This window comes from Cricetulus griseus, chromosome 2 (genome assembly GCF_003668045.3).
Source record: "Cricetulus griseus strain 17A/GY chromosome 2, alternate assembly CriGri-PICRH-1.0, whole genome shotgun sequence".
Classification (NCBI taxonomy): Eukaryota; Metazoa; Chordata; class Mammalia; order Rodentia; family Cricetidae; genus Cricetulus; species Cricetulus griseus.
In genome coordinates, this window is record NC_048595.1 from 35,289,407 (window position 1) to 35,310,339 (window position 20,933).

General features: G+C 50.3%; 2 protein-coding genes across 2 annotated transcripts in view; one reads left to right on the plus strand and one right to left on the minus strand.

Annotated features, from left to right (window-relative positions):
* Window positions 1–1,911: 1,911 nt before the first annotated feature.
* On the plus strand, window positions 1,912–7,788 carry Btbd19 (BTB domain containing 19). Its single transcript, XM_027402591.2, has 8 exons — window positions 1,912–2,325; window positions 3,877–4,090; window positions 4,221–4,274; window positions 5,652–5,711; window positions 6,679–6,747; window positions 6,835–6,966; window positions 7,080–7,205; window positions 7,287–7,788. Exons 1-8 carry the CDS (start codon window positions 2,240–2,242, stop codon window positions 7,419–7,421), a joined length of 876 nt encoding a protein of 291 aa, XP_027258392.1. The 5' UTR covers window positions 1,912–2,239; the 3' UTR covers window positions 7,422–7,788.
* A 5,737-nt stretch (window positions 7,789–13,525) lies between these two features.
* Window positions 13,526–20,933, minus strand: part of Ptch2 (patched 2) — a 22,246-nt gene continuing 14,838 nt past the window's right edge. Inside the window, 11 exon segments of the mRNA XM_035439684.1 lie at window positions 13,526–14,144; window positions 14,385–14,484; window positions 14,561–14,703; window positions 18,209–18,346; window positions 18,454–18,734; window positions 18,864–19,044; window positions 19,129–19,271; window positions 19,367–19,679; window positions 19,791–20,139; window positions 20,247–20,365; window positions 20,456–20,655. Coding sequence (XP_035295575.1) covers window positions 13,953–14,144; window positions 14,385–14,484; window positions 14,561–14,703; window positions 18,209–18,346; window positions 18,454–18,734; window positions 18,864–19,044; window positions 19,129–19,271; window positions 19,367–19,679; window positions 19,791–20,139; window positions 20,247–20,365; window positions 20,456–20,655 — 2,159 coding nt within the window. The 3' untranslated portion in view covers window positions 13,526–13,952.

Consider the following 20,933-nt stretch of genomic DNA (forward strand, 5'->3'; position numbering starts at 1 on the left):
TCACTGGCTGAGATCTCTCTACACCCAGCCTCTTGCCTAGTGAAGTTGAGTCTCTCTCTCTCTCTCTCTCTCTCTCTCTCTCTCTCTCTCTCTCTCTGTCTGTCTCTCGTGTGTGTGTGTGTGTGTGTGTGTGTGTGTGTGTGTGTGTGTGTGTGTGTGTGTGTGTTTGAGACAGTCTCACGTGGCCTCCAACTCTGTAACTGAGGCTGGCTTTGAACTCCATCTTCCTGCCTACAACTCCTGAGTGATGGGACCACAGAATGTGCAACCTAGGACACTAGAGGCATATATTGCCATGTCTAACTCTTCCATATCCGTTTACTTGTATCTTTGGAACAAACAGATCAAATTGGGGGTGCATGGACTGTTTAGGAAAGATTAGTAGCTTTGGAGATGTAAGCAAGGGAAAGGGTTGCTTAGTTTCTGTTCGTAGAACCTCTCTCTACCCAGAGTTCTTTTCCCTCGGTCACTGTGGAGGATGACTGGGTGAGCAGTAAATCCACTTCCTTTTTCCCCCTCCCACTTGATTTCACCAGCAAAATGGGGACATGAAGCTGGTTTCTGGGTTTCTTCAATCCATAGCCAGAAGGGACAGACCCAACTCCGTCACTCCCATAGATCTCTCTAGCCTCAGAAGTATAGGACTTACTCATCTTCCCTGCTCTAAGTAAGGTGTGACTTATACCCCCCTTGACCTGCTGCAGGCGACAAGTGAAGCAACATCCATCCTCTTCCTTAGGTCTCTCACCCCATCAGAATCATCTGTGGGATGGATGCCCTCTTCTCCTGAAACTCCCTCAGGCACCTGACTCACCTGCTGTCTTTGGCCTCCAAGTTCTGTTGGCCCCACAGTCTTTACTGAGCTTGCCTGACTGGCCTGTGGGTGGGAAGGCTTGTGTTGTGCAGTTACCATGGGGCTGCTGTGGCAAGCATACCTTTCCCTCCCAGAACTCCTCCCTCCAGCCAAACTTTGGAATAACCTAAGTGTTACTGGTCTGAGCACCTGCTGAGGGGAGGAAGGATGCCCTGAGTTGCAGGGAGGGGTCCCACAGGGGCTTGGAGTTCTAGAGCCTCTCAGATGAGAGGCGGGTGTAGAGAGGTACACTCATCAGAAATGTACTTGCTTTTGAGCCATTATTTCTTATGAAGTGGCCAGTCATCAGACCTGGCCATCTGTGAACAAGTTACAGGGGCCTGGGATATGCTAAAGCCTTAGACTATGGGGGCGGCTTCTTAGGAATCCAGCATCTGGCCTCACAGGAAAGAGTACGTCATGGTTTTACATTCTCCCATCAGCCTCAACAAGGACAAACATTTCCGCTTCAGGGCAGAGCTAGGGTGGGGCTTGGATGACTTCCTTACTTCAGAGCTGTGTGCTGAGGAGGGGAGGCCTTTGGGCTCAGTGGGAAAGACCCAGGTCTGGCATAGCCATGACTCAATGGTGAATCTAAGTCCAGTCTCTTGACTTCTGCTGACCCACTCAGAAGCCCTGGGACTTGTCTCCAACTGGCCATACTGCCTTCATGCCCCAGTATCTAGTATATAATACCTTTCTCCCTAGGACCGATTGCTTCTGAGGGATGCCAGGGGCTGTGTGCTGTTTGTTAGAACTGACACCTCACCTCTCCTACTCTGGGAGGCATGGAGTTGCTTCCCACCCCCCCAGGCAAACTAAGTCTGAGCTCTGAGAACCACACTTAGGGGTGAGAATTTTCCCTGATGAGGTGATGTCTCAGGCTTGGCTATCCCGGTTCTAAACTGAACCTATAGGGGAGGGATTAGGAAGGCAGGCAGAGGTCTTGAATTCCAAACCCAGCATAGGCAGGAGACAGCACGAGGACCCTTGAACTCTTCTTAGAGCTCTTCTACCAATGAAATATTTTACTGGGCTGATAGGGAGATGGGCGGGGCCTCCCCAGGCTCAGCTCCTGTTTCCATGGAAACCCACAGGCTTCCCACCCAGCCGCTGTCTGGGCAGGCTCCCAATCTGGGCCTCATCCACCACCAGCTTCTCCGGAATCCAAGGCTTTTCCAACCTCAGCTTCTTTGGGTCCTCTCTGTGCCTGCAGCCTTTACTGAGCTTCTTTAGGGACCTGGGCCTCTTCTTAAACTTTAGTTCCTCACAAACAGGCCTCCACAGCTTCTGCTCTTCCTCTCAGGCCTCTCTTGCCTCACTAGCTCTTGGCCTGGCTGGGCCTACTAGGCCATTCCCCACTTTGTTCTGTTGCTCATCCCACATATGGAGAACCCAGGACTGGCTGTGCATGGACAGGCTGCACCCTTTTCCACAGCACTACGAAGCCTTGTCAACAATCCCCGGTACAGGTGAGGCAGTGTCCCCCACCCCTCCCCTTAGTGGGTTTTCCCTAGCTGGCTCTCATGGGTCTATGAATTTGAGGAGGCTAAGGGTGAAGTGGCCAGGAAAGAGCACTTGGCCTCCCTGGTGAACTCAGCCTATGAGGAAGCCGAGTAGCAAGTATGTTTACTGGCCTGTGTCCATGCTATCCTGAGTCACAGGTGAGGGCAGTGGGGGATAGAGAGGAGGGCAGCTGTGTGAACTCAGACAAAGCCATTTGCTCTTTCTCTGGACAGAGGAAGGAATCCTTAATGCCCTCGGCTGTGAAAGGTGGGATTTGACTTGACTCCCTCCCTTGGGTGTTCAACTAAGTGATGGGACTTCTTTCCTTGAAGAGACAGGAACAGAGGACTCTAGGGATCCCTAAGAGGAAGAGAGCACAAAGGATTAGGTCAGAGACCCAGACAGGAAGTAGTTGAAGGTGGCTGACCTCCCACTGCTTGCCCAAGAGACTAGTGCTGTCTGAAACCAGGAATAGAGTTTGCTGGGGGCAGGGCTGGTCATGGGACACAGAATGCCATTTCCCGTCCTCACTATCTAAGAGGCTGCCTGCTCCTCCAGGGTTAGCGACTGTCATAATTCTTTTTTGAGGACAGAGTATCACAGTCTGGCCTAAAAAGTGGACCCTTAGGCCTTGAGCCAGTGAGTAGGAAGCATTGGAGGCTGAAGCTTTCTCTGCTGCCTGCCTCCCCCCTACCTTACACAGAGCTTCAGAGGCCCAGAGGCTGGGGCCGGAAGTGATCATGAAGATGGAAAATGTGGTCTCACCTCATGATGGTGTATCACTGCCATGTCTGTTTGCAGTCAATGTGCTCTGTACCGCACATCCTCACACCCTCCTACAGGAGGAAGAGCAAAGATGCTGAGTTGGCACCTCATAGAAGCAGTACCACAAGGAGTTTCCTTTCCCCCAAGACTCAGACTGGGGAAAGAGCAATCTTGCTTACACGAACCCTGGTATCCCCTGTTGTAATTTAAGAAAAGTGGCTCAAGAAAGACACCATGCAACAGAGTTCAAGCAGAGGGGTTTTTTTTATTAAGGGAAAAGGATTGTAAAAAGGAGAAAGGGAAGACTGGCCTTCAGGGACAGGAGTAGCAGGAGAGAGGAAAGAGGGGTGCAGGAGGGGGAGGGAGGGAGACAGACGGACACAGACAGGGAAAGAGAGGAGGATGGGAGGTGGCAGGGCCCTTTTAAAAGGGAACATAGTACTCTTAGTGGCTGCAGCTGAGGGTGTATCCTGTCAAAACTCCAAGGACAGGCCAGTACAGATGCCTGAATACTAACATCCCCTCTTTGAGCAAGCATAGTCAACTCCTCTGAGACCTGTGGTCATGACTGAGGAGTCTGAGAGTTAAAGATAGAGAGTCATAGGGTGGAACTGAGACTAGAGTTTAGACCTGTGGCTCCCAGACTTGGGTTTTGACTTTACATAAAAAGAAGCTAAGCCCTAGTGTGGCAGAGGCAAAATGTAATGTGGTTCAAGATTCCCTTCTCTAGCTTTCTGTCCTCTCTTCCACAGTGATGTTTGCTTTGTGGTTGGTCAAGAACGGCAAGAAGTATTTGCCCACCGGTGTTTGTTGGCCTGTAGATGCAACTTCTTCCAGAGACTTTTGGGCACAGAGCCAGGCCTTGTGGTAACTAGTCCTGTGGTGCTAAGCACTGTGCCACCCGAGGCCTTCTTAGCTGTGCTGGAGTTCCTGTATACCAACAGTGTCAAGCTGCACCGCTACTCTGTGAGCCTACCAAGCAGGGGTCAGGGTAGGAGAGGCTGGGGACTGAGAGGCAGGAGTCTGCACTTTATGCTGTGGGCTGTGGGGCAGGGGAAACTCCCTTCTACTCCCTCAACAACCACCCCTTGTGCAGGTGCTGGAGGTGCTGACAGCAGCTTTGGAATATGGGCTGGAGGAACTTCGAGAGGTAGGTGTCTCAGGCAGGCCATCTTGTTTCCCTTGCCTTTCAGTTCTTAGCCTCCTTCAGTCTGACCTTCTCACACAGACCGAAGTGTGTACACAGGATCTGCGCATGCTCAGTGTGTGCTGAGTGAGCATCCGAAGTGTTTATGGCTGGCTCTGCAGTACAAGGGCAAATTGGCTTTGGCTCCGAGGTTGGAGAGACATAAGACACTTAACATGGTGCTTTAGGCCAGTATTCCCAGAACTCTGAAGGCTGGGGAGGATGGCAAATTTAAGGCCATTTATGGAGTTATGGCTAGCCTGGGCTATGGAGACTGTTTCAAAAGTTAAACTTAAAAGTAGGGGTCTAAGTGTGATAGGCAGACTGCTGATGTAGATTCCTGGAGAAGGAAGCTTTTGTGTTAGAACTGGAAGAACAAGTAGGGTTTTGTTCAGGAGAGTGGGGAGATGGCATTATAGTCACAGGGCAATCAAGGAGCTGGCTAGATAAGTAGTGTGGTTTAACTAAGAACATGAGTGTGGGGTGAATTGGAAGGGTACCAGGAAGCTGGTTCATGCAGGTGCTTCAAGAATTTGTGCTTTAGGCTGGGAGTGCAGTTCAGTGGTAGAACACTTGGCTAGCATGCTATAGATCCTGGGTTCAACTCCTAGCACTAGCCAGGTGTGGTGGTGTATGTACCTGTATTTCCAGCACTCAGTAGGCAGAGTAGAGGGGAAGATATCCAAGCTTATGGCCAATCTGGTCTACAGAGTTCTAGGCCAGCCAAAGCTACATAGCAAGATCCTGTCTCAACTTTCCCTCCCCTGGAGTCCTTTTAATGCAAGGGTAGTGGAGATTCACTGAGTTTTGGACAAGGGAGCTAAGGGAGAAAGGGATTGAGAGAAAAGGAAAAAGGAAAGGCCTGTCAGGCCAGTCAGATTAGTGTCAAAGTCAAGAGGATGTGACCAAGACAGAAATGGCAGTCCAAGAGAGTGGGTGGCTCTGAGAACAGACAGCTGTCACCACCCTGTGCTTTTCTGGAAGAGAGGGAGATGTCAAGCATAAAATTTAAGTTTCTGTTAAAAAACATAAGTGTCATCAAGTTAAGGAGGGGAAGAAAGGGAGGAGGCTGGGGGTTTTGGATGGGTCTTAGCAGAGACAAGTGCACTGGGGGTGCTTTGGGATGGCCTTTGCTAGCCTCCAGGTCCTCTAGGTTTTCAAGGTTGCAGGTCCTCTGAACATTTCCCTCTGTTTCCCAAATCTGGGAGGTCAAGATGGATCTGGGGCTGCTGGGAGTCTGGGTGACTCATTGTTCCAAGCCTACTCACTGCTTCTAGGGTAGGACTTAAGGTCTTGAAGGAGGGACACCAAAACACAATTCGCTTTTGTTTCTGTCCCCAGTTATGCCTGGAGTTTGTGGTGAAAGTGCTGGATGTGGAGTTGGTTTGTGAGGCCCTGCAGGTAGGTATTGCTGGGCAGCCCTGAGGAGGAATCTGATTTTTAGAATGTGGTCCTGGCTGGGCGTTGGTGGCGCAAGCCTTTAATCCCAGCACTTGGGAGGCAGGCGGATCTCTGTGAGTTCCAGGCCAGCCTGGTCTCCAGAGCGAGTGCCAGGATAGGCTCCAAAGCTACACAGAGAAACCCTGTCTTGAAAAACCAAAAAAAAAAAAAAAAAAAAAAAAAAAAAGAATGTGGTCTTGACTGGCTCCATCTGCAAATGGTATGAGGGCATGTGTGCTCAAGGATGCTTGAGAGATAAACTCTGTACCCAGATCTGTGGGGTATTGAGTACACCAGGAAGGTCGTAAGTAGGAGGAAGAGTCAAAGGGATGGGAAAGGCAGGCATGGTGACACACTCCTTTAATCCCAGTACTCAGGAAGCAGAGACATTCAGATCTGAGTTCAAGACCAGCCAGGGCTACACAGAGAACCCTGTATGGAGGGGGAAAAAAATCAAAACAACAACAAAAACCAAGAGGGGGGCTGGAGAGATGGCTCAGAGTTTAAGAGCACTGACTGCTCTTCCAGAGGTCCTGAGTTCAATTCCCAGCAACCACATGGTGGCTCACAGCCATCTGTTATGAGATCTGGTGCCCTCTTCTGGTGTGCAGATATACATGGAAGCAGAATGTTGTATACATAATAAATAAATAAAATCTTTAAAAAAAAGGGGGGGGGAATGGCTCTAAGCAGGGATAGGGGAAAGGTGGGATGTGGAGTTTCGAAGCCATGCTTGGACTCCAAGACTGAGTTTAAAGACCTGAACGTGGTCTCCTTTTAGCATCTGCTTGCGTGTTCACGGGCCACTTGCATGTGCTGTCAGCCTCGCCATTTGGATTGTGCTCAGGCTTGTGGCAGTCCCTAGTGTGCAGAGCTGGCTTACACGCCTCTCCCGTCTCTGGACTGACCACCTTCACTCTGCTCTCAGATTGCTGTAACCTTTGGCCTGGGGCGGCTGCAGGAGCGGTGCATAGCCTTCATAGAGGCTCACAGCCAGGTACAGCCCCCCAACATTATACTCGTAGACTGCCCTGCCCTGCCCCGCGCCATTCTCCTCCTCCCTGATCGATACACCGATCCACAGGAGGCGCTCCGCACCCGTGGCTTCCTGGAGCTGTCGGCCACTGCGCTGCTGCCCGTGTTACGCAGTGACAAGCTCTGCGTGGACGAGGCTGAGCTGGTCGAGGCAGCCCGAAGCTGGGCGCGCGTGGGCGCCGTGAGTGGGACCTGGGGGAGGCGAGGGCCAAGCGGCGCGGCCGCAGGATCTCCGCAAGCGGGCGGCAGGGCACAGGCCGCCGCTCCGCGGGGGCTCAGGGTTCGATTCCACAGGCGGTGTTGGAGCGACCGGTGGCCGAGGTGGCGGCTCCAGTGGTTCGAGAGCTGAGACTAGCCTTGCTGGCTCCGGCGGAGCTGAGCGCCCTGGAAGAGCAGAACCGGCGGGAGCCGTTCATCCCGGTGCGGGCGCCACGTGGGGAAGAGGAGCCCGGGCCCTTGCCAGGGACTTCGGACTGCGTGGTGACCAGCTTTCTCCTACAGGTGGAGCAAATTGTGGAGGCGTGGAAGTGCCACGCCCTACGGAGAGGAGACGCTGCCCGGGGCGCAACGTGCCGACGGCGAAGGGGAACCCTGCCCCGGGATCACCACCGTTTTCTGGACCTTCGTTTCAAATGACCTACTTCCGGAACTTGGGAGGAATTTGATCTCGCCCCAAACTACAGCTCCCGAGGTGCTCTGCGCTGCAGGCGGGCTTCCGCTCCCAGCAAGCCTAGCGAGCCGGGTGTCGGGAGGACCGTTCCCCGTCTGGGGCAAAACCTAAGGCCTCCGCCTTGAAGTAGGGGCGGGTAGCGGGCCCGAGGTTGGGGCTGTACCGGGAGCTCGGGCGACGCCCCCAGGCCGGAAGTGAGGTTGTCCTTTGTTCCGTGAGGTCACCCCGCATCCTGCTGCCGGCCACTCCTCTGTGCCCCTCTATTCGGGTGACTCTGTTATCTATTTAGCTCATCCTCTTTAACAACAAATCGGCTTCCTGGCTCCAGGCTCAGTGTGTTTTCTACCTTCTCATCTTCTCTCCCAGCCCGGGTCAGGAATCGGGATCTCATCTCATGCCCTTTCTCCATTCTAATGATACTTTCGAGTTGGTTTAGTCTTCAGCCTACCTTCTGTCACTTCTGGGGTCTTTTCTGCCATTACCCCCTGCCAGCACTCCCTCAGTGCACAATGCATCCTTGTGATAGTCCCCTGGTTGTGGTTGTCATGCTTTCCCTCCTCAGTCCTTCAGCGTCCTTAACTGCATTCTAGGACAAGCTACTAAAGTCCCTAGATAATGAGCAGTTCTTTTTTTGTTGTTGTTTTTTCGAGACAGGGTTTCTCTGTGTAGCTTTGGGGCCTATCCTGGCACTTGCTCTGGAGACCAGGCTGGCCTCGAACTCACAGAGATCCACCTGCCTCTGCCACCCGAGTGCTGGGATTAAAGGCGTGCGCCACCAACGCCCGGCTGAGTTTAGTAATTCCAGAGTTAACTTTTTTGGGGTGGTGGTGGTGGATAATCTCACTCTGTAACTCCACCTGGTCTAGAACTCACTATGTATGCCAGGCTAGCTTTGAACTCACAGAGCTCTAACTGCCTCTGCCTCCCTGGTACAGAGATTGAAAGCATCATGTGCTATCACTTCCAGCTAAATTAAAAACAGAAAAAAGCCAGGCAGTGGTGCCGCATGGCTTTGATGCCAGCACTCTGAATTTGAAACCAGCCTGGTCTACAGAGCAAGTTCCAGGACAGTGAAGCCTACACAGAGAAACCCTGTCTCAGAAAAATGAAAACAAAACCTTTTAGAGAGATGGGAAGGAATCTTAATCTGTTGCTCAGACTGGCTTGAACTGAGCTAAAACAGCTATGCCTCACACACCCCCCTTTAGTAGCTGGAACTACTGTAGTAATATATATCCCCCCCCCAAGAAAAAGCACCACTGTCCGGCTCCCAGCAAGTAATTTTAAAGAAGTTTTTGTTTTTGTTCTTTTTTGAGACAGGGTTTCTCTGTGGCTTTAGAGGCTGTTCTGGAACTAACTCTTTGTAGACCAGGCTGGTCTGGAACTCACAGAGATCTGCCTGCCTCTGCCTCCTGAGTGCTGGATCAAAGGCATGTGCTCACCACTGCCCGGCTTAATTTTAAAGAAGTTGTAAAGAAAGATTTAAAAATGAAAGACGGGCTGGAGAGATGGCTCTGTAGTTAAGAGCACTAACTGTCCTTCCAGGGGACCTCAGTTCCATTCCCAGCACCCACATGGCAGCTAACAACGGTATGTAACTCCAACATCTGACACCCTCACATAGACATACATGCAGGCAAAATGCCAATGTACATAAAATAAGAATAAATTATTAAAAAAATGGACAGTGAACAATTAAAAGGAAATAAAATAATTCTGACATATAAAAATATATTGCTTATGGATTAAAGGTATTTGTATTTTCTCTCAAAATTGAACAGGAGGCTACCCAGTTAGTATTCATGTTTGGATAGTGAACACTGAAAGTAATTTGCTGCTTGTATGACTAATTCTCTTGCTTTTGGTTACTTTATTTTATATGAACTTTCAAGGCCATGTACTAAGCTAAGCCTATGCTTCCATTAGCTTTGCTACAGCACTATGATGAGAATGGCTTTCTAAACTGTTTTCAGGAGCTTGGAAACCATCCAATTGCTTGAAACCATCAGTCTTTCACTTGAGGACAGAAAACTCCACCTTTCATGCAGGCTAACACTGCTGTCTTCTGGACATGTGTTCAGGAGGCAAACATAGCACGTCGAACTAGGCCTGTAAATGTTAGCACTCAGGAAATGAACGTAGGAGGATCAGCAGTTTGGGGCCAGCCTAGGTTTGTTACATGGTGAGACCTGTTTCAAAAAACATAATAAAATGGTGGTGCACACCTTTACGCCCAGCACTTGGGAGGCTGAAGCAGGCGGATCTCTGTGAGTTCGAGGCCAGCCTGGTCTACATGAGTTCCAGGACACTCGGAGTTACCTATGAATAAAAACAAAACTAGTTGTGGTGGCCTGTGATTTAGGCACTAAGAAAGCTGAAGCAGGAATGGGGCTAGCCTGCTTGGGCAATATAGCAAAATCTAGTCTCAAAAAACAAAACCAAAGAAGTTTATAATGACCCTCCTGCCTCCTGCTTATAATGACCTTCCCGAGTGATAGCATTAATTACAGGTGTGGAACACCATACCCCAGATTAGCAGCTGAATGTGGTGCCTCATCTGTAATCCTAGCACCGGGGAGTGGATCACTCTGGGTTGAAGGACAGCTTTGTCTGCGTTCCAGATACCTAGAAGATAGAATGAGAGTCTTTCTAAAAACAAGCAAACAAAAATGTGTTGGTGGTGCTACAGAGAGGGCTCAGCTACTCTTGGAAAGGACCAGAGTTCATTTCCTAGCACCCAGCTCAAGAAGCTCACAACCACCTGTAATTCAAGCTCCAGAGGGTCTGATGTCTCTAGTCTCTATGGGTGTCTGAATGCCACATACACATAACACCCCCACACACAGAATAAATAAGATAAATCTGAAAGAAAAAGGGTTGACTCAAAATTGTTCCTCTTCATGGAAATGTTTGTATGAAAGGTGAAAGATGCCAGTGATATGAAGAAAAACCAGAGGATGGGTGTGTCCTTTTGCTTACAGGCACCCAGAGGTTCAGTGCCTCAGCTGCATGTAGTTTATGTACATGTGTGTTTTCAGCAAATAAATTGCATCCTACAATCATGGAAAAACATCCTCAAGGTTGTGGGTATTCTGTTGGCCTGGTGTGACAGTGATAGAGACTAGCCCTAACCAACCCCTGGGTGGCACCTGGCCAAGCTCCAGAGAGCTAGCACCTAGCCTGATCCATACTTTGACCTACCGGATACCTTTTGTCCCCCTATGTAAACTTTGTTTGGAAATTTCCCAAGAAGATGAAGGCCTATGCAAAACTTGGTTCAGGAAACCCGGAAAACTGTGGTACCTCTGCAAATGGCATTGTCTCTTTGGAAGCCTCATTCAAGTTGTTCTGAAAATGTGGTGATCAACTGGCTAAAGTGTAAATATGGTAAATATGGAGAAAAATAAAAATGCCCTGGGTGTAGGGAGTGTACTTTGGTTCCTTGAAGCTGGGGTCCCCTAAATTCATTCTTAAAAGTGTTGAGTTTTCTTTGCCTGGACCCTGGTGAACCCATCCATATCCACGCTGCACCTTCTGCATCACTCAGGGCTGGAACTCAAGCACAGTGAAACTGTCTTTTTATCTTCCATGGGTATGCAAATTAAAAGACCTCAGACTGGTTTTGGTAAACCAGCTGTAGGAATGTGGGTGGGCAGAAATGACCAAGAGGAAGCTGTGAATTCCAGGCCACTCTCTTCTTGCTTCTTTGCCAGTTGCCTGGGCCTTCCCTGTCTTTCCTCATAGGATCTGGGATTGGTGAATTGTTTGTCCCAGTGCTACAATGACTGTTTTGTTGTTCCAGACTGACCAGCCCAGCTCAGCACTCAGCAGCAGGACCACACAGGAGGCATGTCACCACCCCTCTGGCAGTTGTCATCTAGTTATCTTTTTTTATTTTTTGGTTTTTTGAGACTGGGTCTCTCTCTATAGCCTTTGCTGTCCTAGAACTCACCACATAGACCAGGCTGGCCTTGAACTCACAATCACAGAGAGCCACCTGTCTCTGCCTCCCAAGTACTGGAATCAAAGATGTATGTTACCACGTGTGGCTCCAGGTTATCTTTTGTTTTGTTTTAGAACAGTGTCTCATTCTGTATGGTATACGGTGACACCAATAGTAGTGGTTTATTCTTGTCTGGAAAGTGGAGTGTGTTTTAAAGAGGCTGTTTTTGGCAGTCAAGGCTAGCCCTAGTGGAACGGGGGATGGCATTAGGCTTGATCTACTGCATGGGGAGCCATGGAAGGTGCTAAGCCAGAGGGTGGAGTGCTACACAGGGTGAGCTCACCCTACAGCAGTATGGGAAGAACTTCTCACCTCAGGCTGGATGAGGTCAGTGGTCAAGACTGACTGCCCTGGAGTGGTTCAACTCTGACTGGATCCCTTCAGAGACTCCCTCATTCTTCAGGACAGCACCGATCATGCAGTCAGCTAAAAAGCTTTCAACACAGCTGTGAACAATGTTCCTAAGAGGAAGCACCCCTTCTGCAAGGCTGACTAAGCGATTGGAACCTCAATGATGTGGTCAGGTTGGAATGCTACGTCTAGAGCCAAATTATCTTGGGACATCTTTGGCCCCCACGATAGTCATTTATTGTTCTCTGTACATGACACCAGGTTTTTGTGGTCATTACATAAATCTTATTTTATTTTATTTTATTTATGTATATACAATGTTCTGCCTCCATGTATCCCTGCAGGACAGAAGAGGCTCCATGTAGCCAGATCTCATTACAGATGGTTGTGAACCACCCTGTGGTTGCAGGGAATTGAACTCAGGTCCTCTGGAAGAGCAACCAGTGCTCTTAATCACTGAGCCATCTCTCCTGCCCAGGTAAATCTTTTGAAATGTACAAATTCTTAGTTTCCAACCAACCAAAGGGCTAAGAACTCCGCCAGCATCCAAAGCCTGTAGCAGTTCTGTTGCTTTGTTTTTGCCGAGCTACCCAATATTTCCACCAATGTGCAACAACACTGCTGGCTTTATGTTTTTTGGTGTGTATGTGTGTTTTGTTGTTGTTTTGGTTTGGTTTTTTCAAGACAGGGTTCCTCTTTAGCCCTGGCTGTCCAGGAGCTTGCTTTGTAGAACAGGCTGGGCTTGAACTCTGTAGAAACATAGCACATACACACCCAACTACCCACCTATACACCAAACGAATTTAATAAAATAATAAAAAAGGACAGCATTTCATGTAGCCCAGGCTAACTTCAAACCCTAAGTGGCAGAGGATAACCTCTGATCATACAATAGCGCTGAAGTGCCGGGATTACAGGTCTTCATCACTATGGCGGCTAACGTTAATTCTTTTTTTTCTGGAGGGGATTTGAGACAGGGTTTCTCTGTGTAGCTCTGGCTGTCCTGGAACTGGATCTATAGACCAGGCTGGCCTACAACTAAAAAAGATCCACATGGGCCGGGCGTTGGTGGCACACGCCTTTATTCCCAGCACTAGGGAGGCAGAGGCAGTTGGATCTCTGTGAGTTCAAGGTCAGCCTGGTCTCCAGAGCGAGTGTCAGGATAGGCTCCAAAGCCACAGAGAAACCCTGTCTTGAAAAACAAAACAAAACAAAACAAAACAAGGGCAGGCCAGGACAGATGCCTGAATACTAACACTAAGCTTTATGCTCACCCTTTATCAAGTACTTTGATAAAACTTCAGCATCTGAGGTCTTCCCTCCCCCATCTCATTCATTTTTTTTTTTTTTTTTTCCCTCCGAGATAGGCTTTCTCTGTGTAGCAGCCTTGGCTGCCCTGGACCTCAGACTGGCCTTGAACTCACAGAGATCCACCTGCATCTGCTTCCCTAGTGCTAGGATTAAGGATATATGCCACCATACCAGGCTTTGAGGCCTTTCCCAGAACTAGACAAGCCCAGGAGTTCTGGTCCTGACATTATGCAAGCCACCTCTGTTAGTTAACTTTCATGAGTCATCTAAAAAACAACCTTAGTCATTTGAAATGAGTTTTATAGAATATATTTTACTCTTTAAAAATAAAACTTTCAGCAACAATAGCTTCTATATACAAAAATAAACATCTTCATATAAATAATTTATATGGTAGGAGGTGGGAAGAGGTACAGAAGGCCTCCTTAGGAGTCACCAAACAGTGAAGGGCCAGGACTGGGAGGATGTGCTAAGGACCCTCAGGCTTGGTCTGCTGAGGTGACAGTGTGGGGCAGAAGGGGACAGGGCTGCATTGCAGCCAGAACACAGCCTTTGACCCCAACCTGGATACAGACATGAGTTCCCAAGAGTCCCGTGTGCTAGGGTGTTCTCAAATAGGCAGTAGCTGTTCTCTTTGGGTATCAGGTAAGTTTGGGGTGACTGAGTCAGGGGAGGAGATGCAGACAGCAGCATAGGGACTTCTAGGGATCACCCCACCCATTGTGGCCCTATGGGTTGTCTGCGATTCAAATGCTCTTTCACACAGTGCTAGACCCATTCCTATAGAACCGAGGTTGCTAGAGCTGTCAGCAGCTGGGGTGGCAGCGGGGGACTACGTGGGCTCATCAGAGGCTGGGTGGACGTAGGCTCCAGGTAGTGGTGGTGGGTGGAGGGCCACAGTCATGGAGGTAGTCACTCTGGCAAAACTCTGGGGCAGGGTGTGGGGCATGCCCCACCTGAGTCCACCTCTCCGTGGAGCTGCAGGGCTGAGGACCTGTGGGCTCTCCTTGTACACCTGTACCACCTGAAAGAGACCCCAGTCCCAGTGAGCCCCTTCATGGAGATCACCACTACTGTTTGTAGGCTGGGCTCCTGTCAGAGCTCATAATACAAGATTGTAAGGCTGGGGAAACTCTGCTCTGGGTCCTAAAAGGCTAAGGCCGGTTCCACCGCAGGCTGAGAGAGTTTGGTATTGGGTCTGTCCCTTCCCTTGCCTTACCACCCTTCCCCTTAGGGTGAGGACACAGAGAGAGAGTTTGGTCACCTGTGGTGGGGGGCCCAGGATGGAGAGCAGTACGGGCAGCAACAGGAGTCCATGGAGCAGACCCAAAAGTGTTAGCACTGTCAGAACCACAAAGAAGTACCTGGGAGAGAGGGAGGGTCAGTGGTCAGGCCTTGAGGCCAGGATGGGTAGTTCCCTCTTCCAGAGCCCTCTTATACCTTATGATGAAGTCAAAGTTGGAACCAGCAAGCATGAGCAGACCCAGCAGTGTAGAGACAGCCCCATCGGTCACAGGGGCAAATGTTTGTTCTAGAGCACGAGCAGCCCGCAGGTTCCGGCTCCCCTGGGTGGTCAGGAAGCCCTAGGGAGAGAGCCCTGGAGTTCTTCCTCTGCCAATCACAGCCAGCTCATCCAATATCCCCGGTGGCCATTTATCCATTCCAGGGCGCACCCAGGTCTTCCCTTACAGAAGGCCAGGTGAACTAACTTCATGGGAATGGTCTGGAAGCATTGTTGAGTCCAATTTGGTCACATTCGAGATGTGTCTGGCCACACAGAGCAATGCCCAGATAGGTATCAATGGTGTTTGGTCAGTTTGCTAAAGCCATACTATTCATTCATTAAAGCACTGCTGCCCATGGCAGCTTTTGTGCTACGAGGATAAGAACATAGCTTGTGGAGTATGAAATGCTTACTACCTGGCCTTTTACAAGAAAATGTGCATGGGGCCTGCAAGATGGCTGCCAAGCCTGATGATTTGAATTAAATCCCAGGACCTACAGACTGGAAGAGAACTAGCTACTGCAATTGTCCTGTCGCCCCTCTCTCTCAAAATTAAGTATACATAATGAAAAATGTGCGTTGCTGAGCGGTGGTGGTGCACACCTTTAATCCCAGCACTTGAGAGGCAGAGGCAGAGGCAGGTTATCTCTGTGAGTTTGAGGGCCAGCCAGCCTGATCTATGAAGTGAGTTCCAGGACAGCCAGAGCTAAACAGTAAAACCTTGTCTCGAAAAAGAAGAAAAAAAAAATGTGTGTCAACTCCTGTCCCAGGAGGATGGACAACATGGTGATAAACTTCTCAGGGTGGCTTTTTGTTTGTTTTTGAGACAGAGTCTCACTATGTAGCCCAGGCTGTTCTGGAACTCACTATATAGGCCAGACTGGTCTTGAACTCATACAGATTTGTCTGCCAGAAGAGGGCTTTGTATCCCTGAGAAGAGGTACAGATAGATGTTTTGTGGGCAGCCAAGTGGGTGCTGGGAAGTTAGTCTGGTTCCTTTGCAAGAGCAGCCAAATTTTTACTGTGGAGCTGAAAATTATTTCTTTGTATTGTTCTGCACACTGGCTCCCCTGCCCCCAATCAGTGCTGGAAAATATCCAACTCATGTCCTAATGGTACCAGGTGAGCACTCACCTATTAAAGTATAGCTACAATATTTTAGGATTTGTTTGAGACAGGGCTTCATGTAGCCTGGACTGGTTTCTGACTTGCTACACAGCCCAGGCTGGCCTCAAATTTGTTACACGGCTGTGGATGAAGTCATTGTCTTGCCTCTACCAACCAAGGATGGGATTATAGGGGTGTGCCACTATGCCCTATTCATATACTGCTCATTTTGTTTTATTTTTTGTTTGTTTCAGACAAGGTCTTGCAGGTCACTATGTAGACCAGGATGCCCTTAAGATTGTGGTGATCCAAACCGCCAGGCGTTGGTGGCGCATGCCTTTAATCCCAGCACTCGGGATGCAGAGGCAGGTGGATCTCTGTGAGTTCGAGGCCAACCTGGTCTCCAGAGCGAGTGCCAGGATAGGCTCCAAAGCTACACAGAGAAACCCTGTCTTGAAAAACAAAACAAACAAAAAAAAGATTGTGGTGATCCTCCTGTCTTTGAGTCCTGAGTGCTTGGATTACAGACATATACTATCACAACGGGCTAATATATTGTTACTCTTGGACTGTGGGGATGGGAGAGGAATGCTATTTGTGGAGACTAATTGGTGTGCTGGTGCTTCGGATGGCCTGTGACGTGAAGCTCTGGACCTTCTTTGGCTCTTACACATTGGTTTCAGTAGAATCAACCCCTCCTTCATACCCACACTGCCATCCATGCAATCTCTGCTCCCCTTTAGAGTAAAACTGTTTAAAGGAATTGCTGGTTCCTAGGGATGAGGATATGGCCTGATGGCAGAGCACCTGCCTGACATGTATGAGTTTGATCCAAAGTCTGAAAAACACAAAAAAACAAAAACCAGAAGCCAGGCATGGTGGCGAACCCAAACATGGAGGAGGCAGAGGCAGGAGGATCAGTTCAAGGTCATCCCCAGCCACAAAAGCAGTAGGTCAACCTAGATTACATGAGGCTGCCTGTCTTCCCGCCTTCCATTCCAAACAGGCCTGTTCCGTTCTCACTATAGATATGGACCTTATTTGTTTACTTATCTACTGGCCATCTAGACTAATTAAGATATGATTGTTAAGGCTGGAGAGATGGCTTAGTGATTGACAGCAACTGCTACTCTTGCAGAGGACCTGGGTTCCATCCCCAGCACCCACATGGAGGAACCACAACCGTTTGTTACTTCAGTTCCAAGGGATCCAATATCCTCTTCTGATCTCTGTGGGCACCAGGCATGCACACGGTACACATATATACATGTGGGCAAAACACTGGTACACATAAAAAGTAGGATAGTCGTCAACACTTGCTGGAAGAACTAGGTCCCCACATTGTTTCTCACACCTGTAATAACTGGATGCAGGAGGATTAGGAGTTCAAAGTCATCCTCAGCTACAGAGTTTGAAGCCAGCCTGGGCTACATGAAGCCTTGTCTAAAACAACAACAATAACAAAAGCTCACGACTTTAATCTCAGCACTAGGGAACCAGAGGCAGGTAGATCTGAGTTTGAAGCCAGCCTGGTCTACAGAGTGAGTTCCAGAACAGCCAGGGCTACACAGAGAAACCTTGTCTCCAGAAGGAAAAACAACAACAAAAAAGCAGAGCAGCCATTGAACCATCTCTTCAACCCTTATATTTAGTTATTCAGATAAGATCTTGCTAAATTCATCAGGTTGGCCTTGAATTTTCTCTCTCTCTCTCTCTCTCTCTTTTTGGTTTTTTGAGACAGGGTTTCTCTGTGTAGATTTAGAGCCTCTCCTGGCACTCACTCTGGAGACCAGGATGGTCTCGAACTCACAGAGATCCGCCTGCCTCCATATCCCAAGTGCTGGGATTAAAGGCGTGCACCAACGCCTGCCTTTTTGTTGTTTTTGATACAGAGTTTTATTATGTAGCTCTGGCTGTCCTGGAACTCACTCTGTAGACTAGGCTGGCCTTGAATTCACAGAGAACTGCCTGCCTCTGGTTCTGTATGCTGGGATTAAACCAGTATGGTGAACCACCATGCCCAGCTACCTTGAATTCTTGAGCCTCTTGCCTCAGTCTTGGAGTAGGTGGAATTTGGGATTTCAGGTTTGAGCCACCATGCTCAACTCTCCCCCTCCTCTTGCTCTTCTTTGGAACTACTTTGGCCTCAGACTCACGATGTAGCTGAGGCTGGCCTTGAATTATCTTGCTGCCTCTCTCTACCAAATGATGGAATTACAAGTATGTACCACTATGCCTGCCTCTGGCCCTCCCAATTCTTTTTGTTGGGGAATCTTGTTACATAACCTTGGCTGGCCTGTCAATTCATGGATAAGGCTGGCCTCCAATTCACAGAGATCTGCTCACCTCTGCCTCCTGAGCATTGGGGTTAAAAGGGCAATCACCACACCCAGTTTAAACGTTTAAATAGTTCCCAGCACACACCATTTGTGTTAAATACTGACCAGCTGACCTTTCCTCTCAGGGCCTATGCTTACCAGAGCCACGTGAACTGTGAATTCAACACCAATGCCCACAGAGGCCACAAGGATCACCACAGGGATGGCACTCAGCTTGATGCCCAGGAATCCCATGATACCAAAGAGCTCCACAGTCATCATCGCCAGGACCAGCACCTGTGGAGGGCAGGGCTTACCTGGAGCTCCGGGAAGGAGGAGTATTGGTCTAGATAGGGCAGGGTGGGTGCCACTGGGGTCTGTCTCTCCACCCTGCAGATACTCACTATGAGGCTGGCTGTCCATGGGTTGAGTAGCAGCAGTGCACAGACAAGGAAGGTGCACACCAGCAAGATGCAGATCGCCAACAGGAAGCAGCGCCGTAGACCCAGATACTGCTCCCAGAAGAGGAAGGGGGAGCCACTGGGGTAGGCATGCACTCCTGCCTGGCCTGCCTCCATGCATGCCGCCCGGGCCCCTTCGATGGCCTCTACAAAGTCTGCAGTCTTCTGGAGTCCATGCAACAGAAAGGGGAACTGGGCAAACTCCAAGGGCTGGGCTGCTGGGACTGTGGAGAGGACAGAGGAACAGAGGGAGGGTGATGGAATGAGTGGAACCGTGACGGGGGTGGGGTGGGGTGGGGTCAGGGCCTGTGTGGCTGAGGACCAGGTTCTAGGTGAGCTCCCCCAGGACTCACTGCGAAGGTTCTCCCCAGTGGTATCGTATTTGTCGTGCAGCCATTCGGGAGGTGGGGGGTAGAAGTTGGCCTGAGAGGCTGCTAGGCCCAGGGGGTCACTGCTCACCCACACAGTTAGCCCCATGTAGAAGAGTTCTGGTGGAATCAGTCCCTCCTCGTCCACCAGTTTCCTTGTGGTCAGCTGTGAAGGCAGAGAAGGCAAAAGGCTTGAGCTGTGTGGTCTAGAGCCCGCCAGTGCTTTTTGAGTAGCTAGTCCACGCCTTACCTGGTTGAAATCCAGAGGCTCCTGGGAGTTCCCGGTTTGGATGAGCAGTTTGTAGGCCAGGGCGCCATCTTCAGAGCCATTGCGGTAAGAGTGGCGGGTAATGCGTCCAGAAGCCCAGTCCTGGTCAAATGCAGCCTGGATACCTGGAGGCAGGCACACAGGATGGGCGAGGATCGGCCTGCAGTTCTGAAGACTTCCCTCTGTAGTATTCCTCTATGATGGTCTCTTGGCTTCTTACCTTGTAGCCAGCTGCGGAAGTAGTGCAGCCAGGTTCGGGGCGCCTGGGTGGCAGGTGGGGGCAACACAGCCTTGAGGGAACTGAAGCGCTGGTGCAGATCAAAGAGGGCACGTTGGGAGTGGGCGTAGTCAAAGCCACCCTGTGTCACCAGGGCCACCTCATACAGGGAGAAGTACCTGAGCTGGGCACTCAGGAAGGCATGTTCCTTGGTGCCCCGAGGTACCACATCTGTCAGGGCCAGCCCATCTTGTACCAGGGTGGCTCCATAGAGGCTCAGGCCCAAAAGTGCCCCAAAGAACACCAGCACCAGGGCCTGTGGAAAATGGGAACTAAGCAGTAGGCCCAGGGCTGTCCTTCAGCCCTCTGCCCTCCTTGGAGCCAGACATGCTGAATCTCCATTCTGCCCCACCTGACTGGGACTAACCTTGACTTGTGTCTGGAGCAGTAACGGAGCAAACTGATATCGGGCAAAATGGGCAAGAGTCCACTGGGCACAGAGCAGGGGCTCTCGGGCTGCCTTTGGCCTTGTCCCCTCTTCCTGGCCTAGAAGATCCCGTGTGGACCCTCCAGGACTGCAGAGTTCAGAGCTTAGTGGGTCAGAAGATGGGGACATCAGGTGGGTTTGAGGAGGCAAAATGGTAACTACATGCCCGCTGCTGGTTTCACAGTGGGTAAAAGCTTGCACCGTGGCAGTCAGGTGGGCAACGCCCACTGGTACTGTTCTGTCCCCTAGCTCCTGGGGCAGGATCTGAATGACTTGAGCAGAGCAGGGGCTGGAAGAGTCAGAGAGAAGCAGATGAGTCATATGTTGAGATGCAGGGGAGGGGACAAGCTAGGATGAGGTTAAGGAAGGAAAAGGGTGGGCACGCAGGGACAGCACCTAGAAAAGCAGCAGAGAACATCTAGGCGCTGGCGGTGGCGACGGCGCAGGTCGAGGCTGAGGATGGCTGGGAAGACAAGCATCACTGCCGCAAAGTTGCAGCCAACCACTATGGCTGCCTGGGGAGACAGGAAGGGATGAAGGCCTGATGAAGCATGCTCTGAGCTCCGTGTCCACCCCATCCCACCCACCCATTCAGGAGGCCTCACCTGTAGGGAGAAAGCCCGCAGTGCAGGAATGGGAACCAGGACAGCCATGAAGAAAGCGACCATGTTGTTGATGGATGTGAGTGCAACACTGGTGCCTGTGCGTCTCAAACACTCACCCATCCGCTCCTGCCAGGACAGAGCAGGCACATACTCTCAGGAGCTCAAGACAGAGTAGGGGAGGCTCAGAAACCAGGCAGAAATGGAATTCTGCTGCCACAGACGTCAACACCGTCAGGTGCTGTTCTAAGCACCAGACTTGAATTACATCCCCGATCCTATGCCAACCCTCAGGACACAAGCACGGCCCCTGTTACTCCCGTTTCTATATGGGGACATGAATGCACGGAAAGGTTAATGAGCCAGTCAGACAAGATTACTCAAACCAAGAGGCTCTTAACCACTTTGATGAACTTCAGATGGGCCCAGGCTGGTGGACGGGTCCTTACTGGGAGCGGGGTGTCGGGTGGCAGCTTCGTGA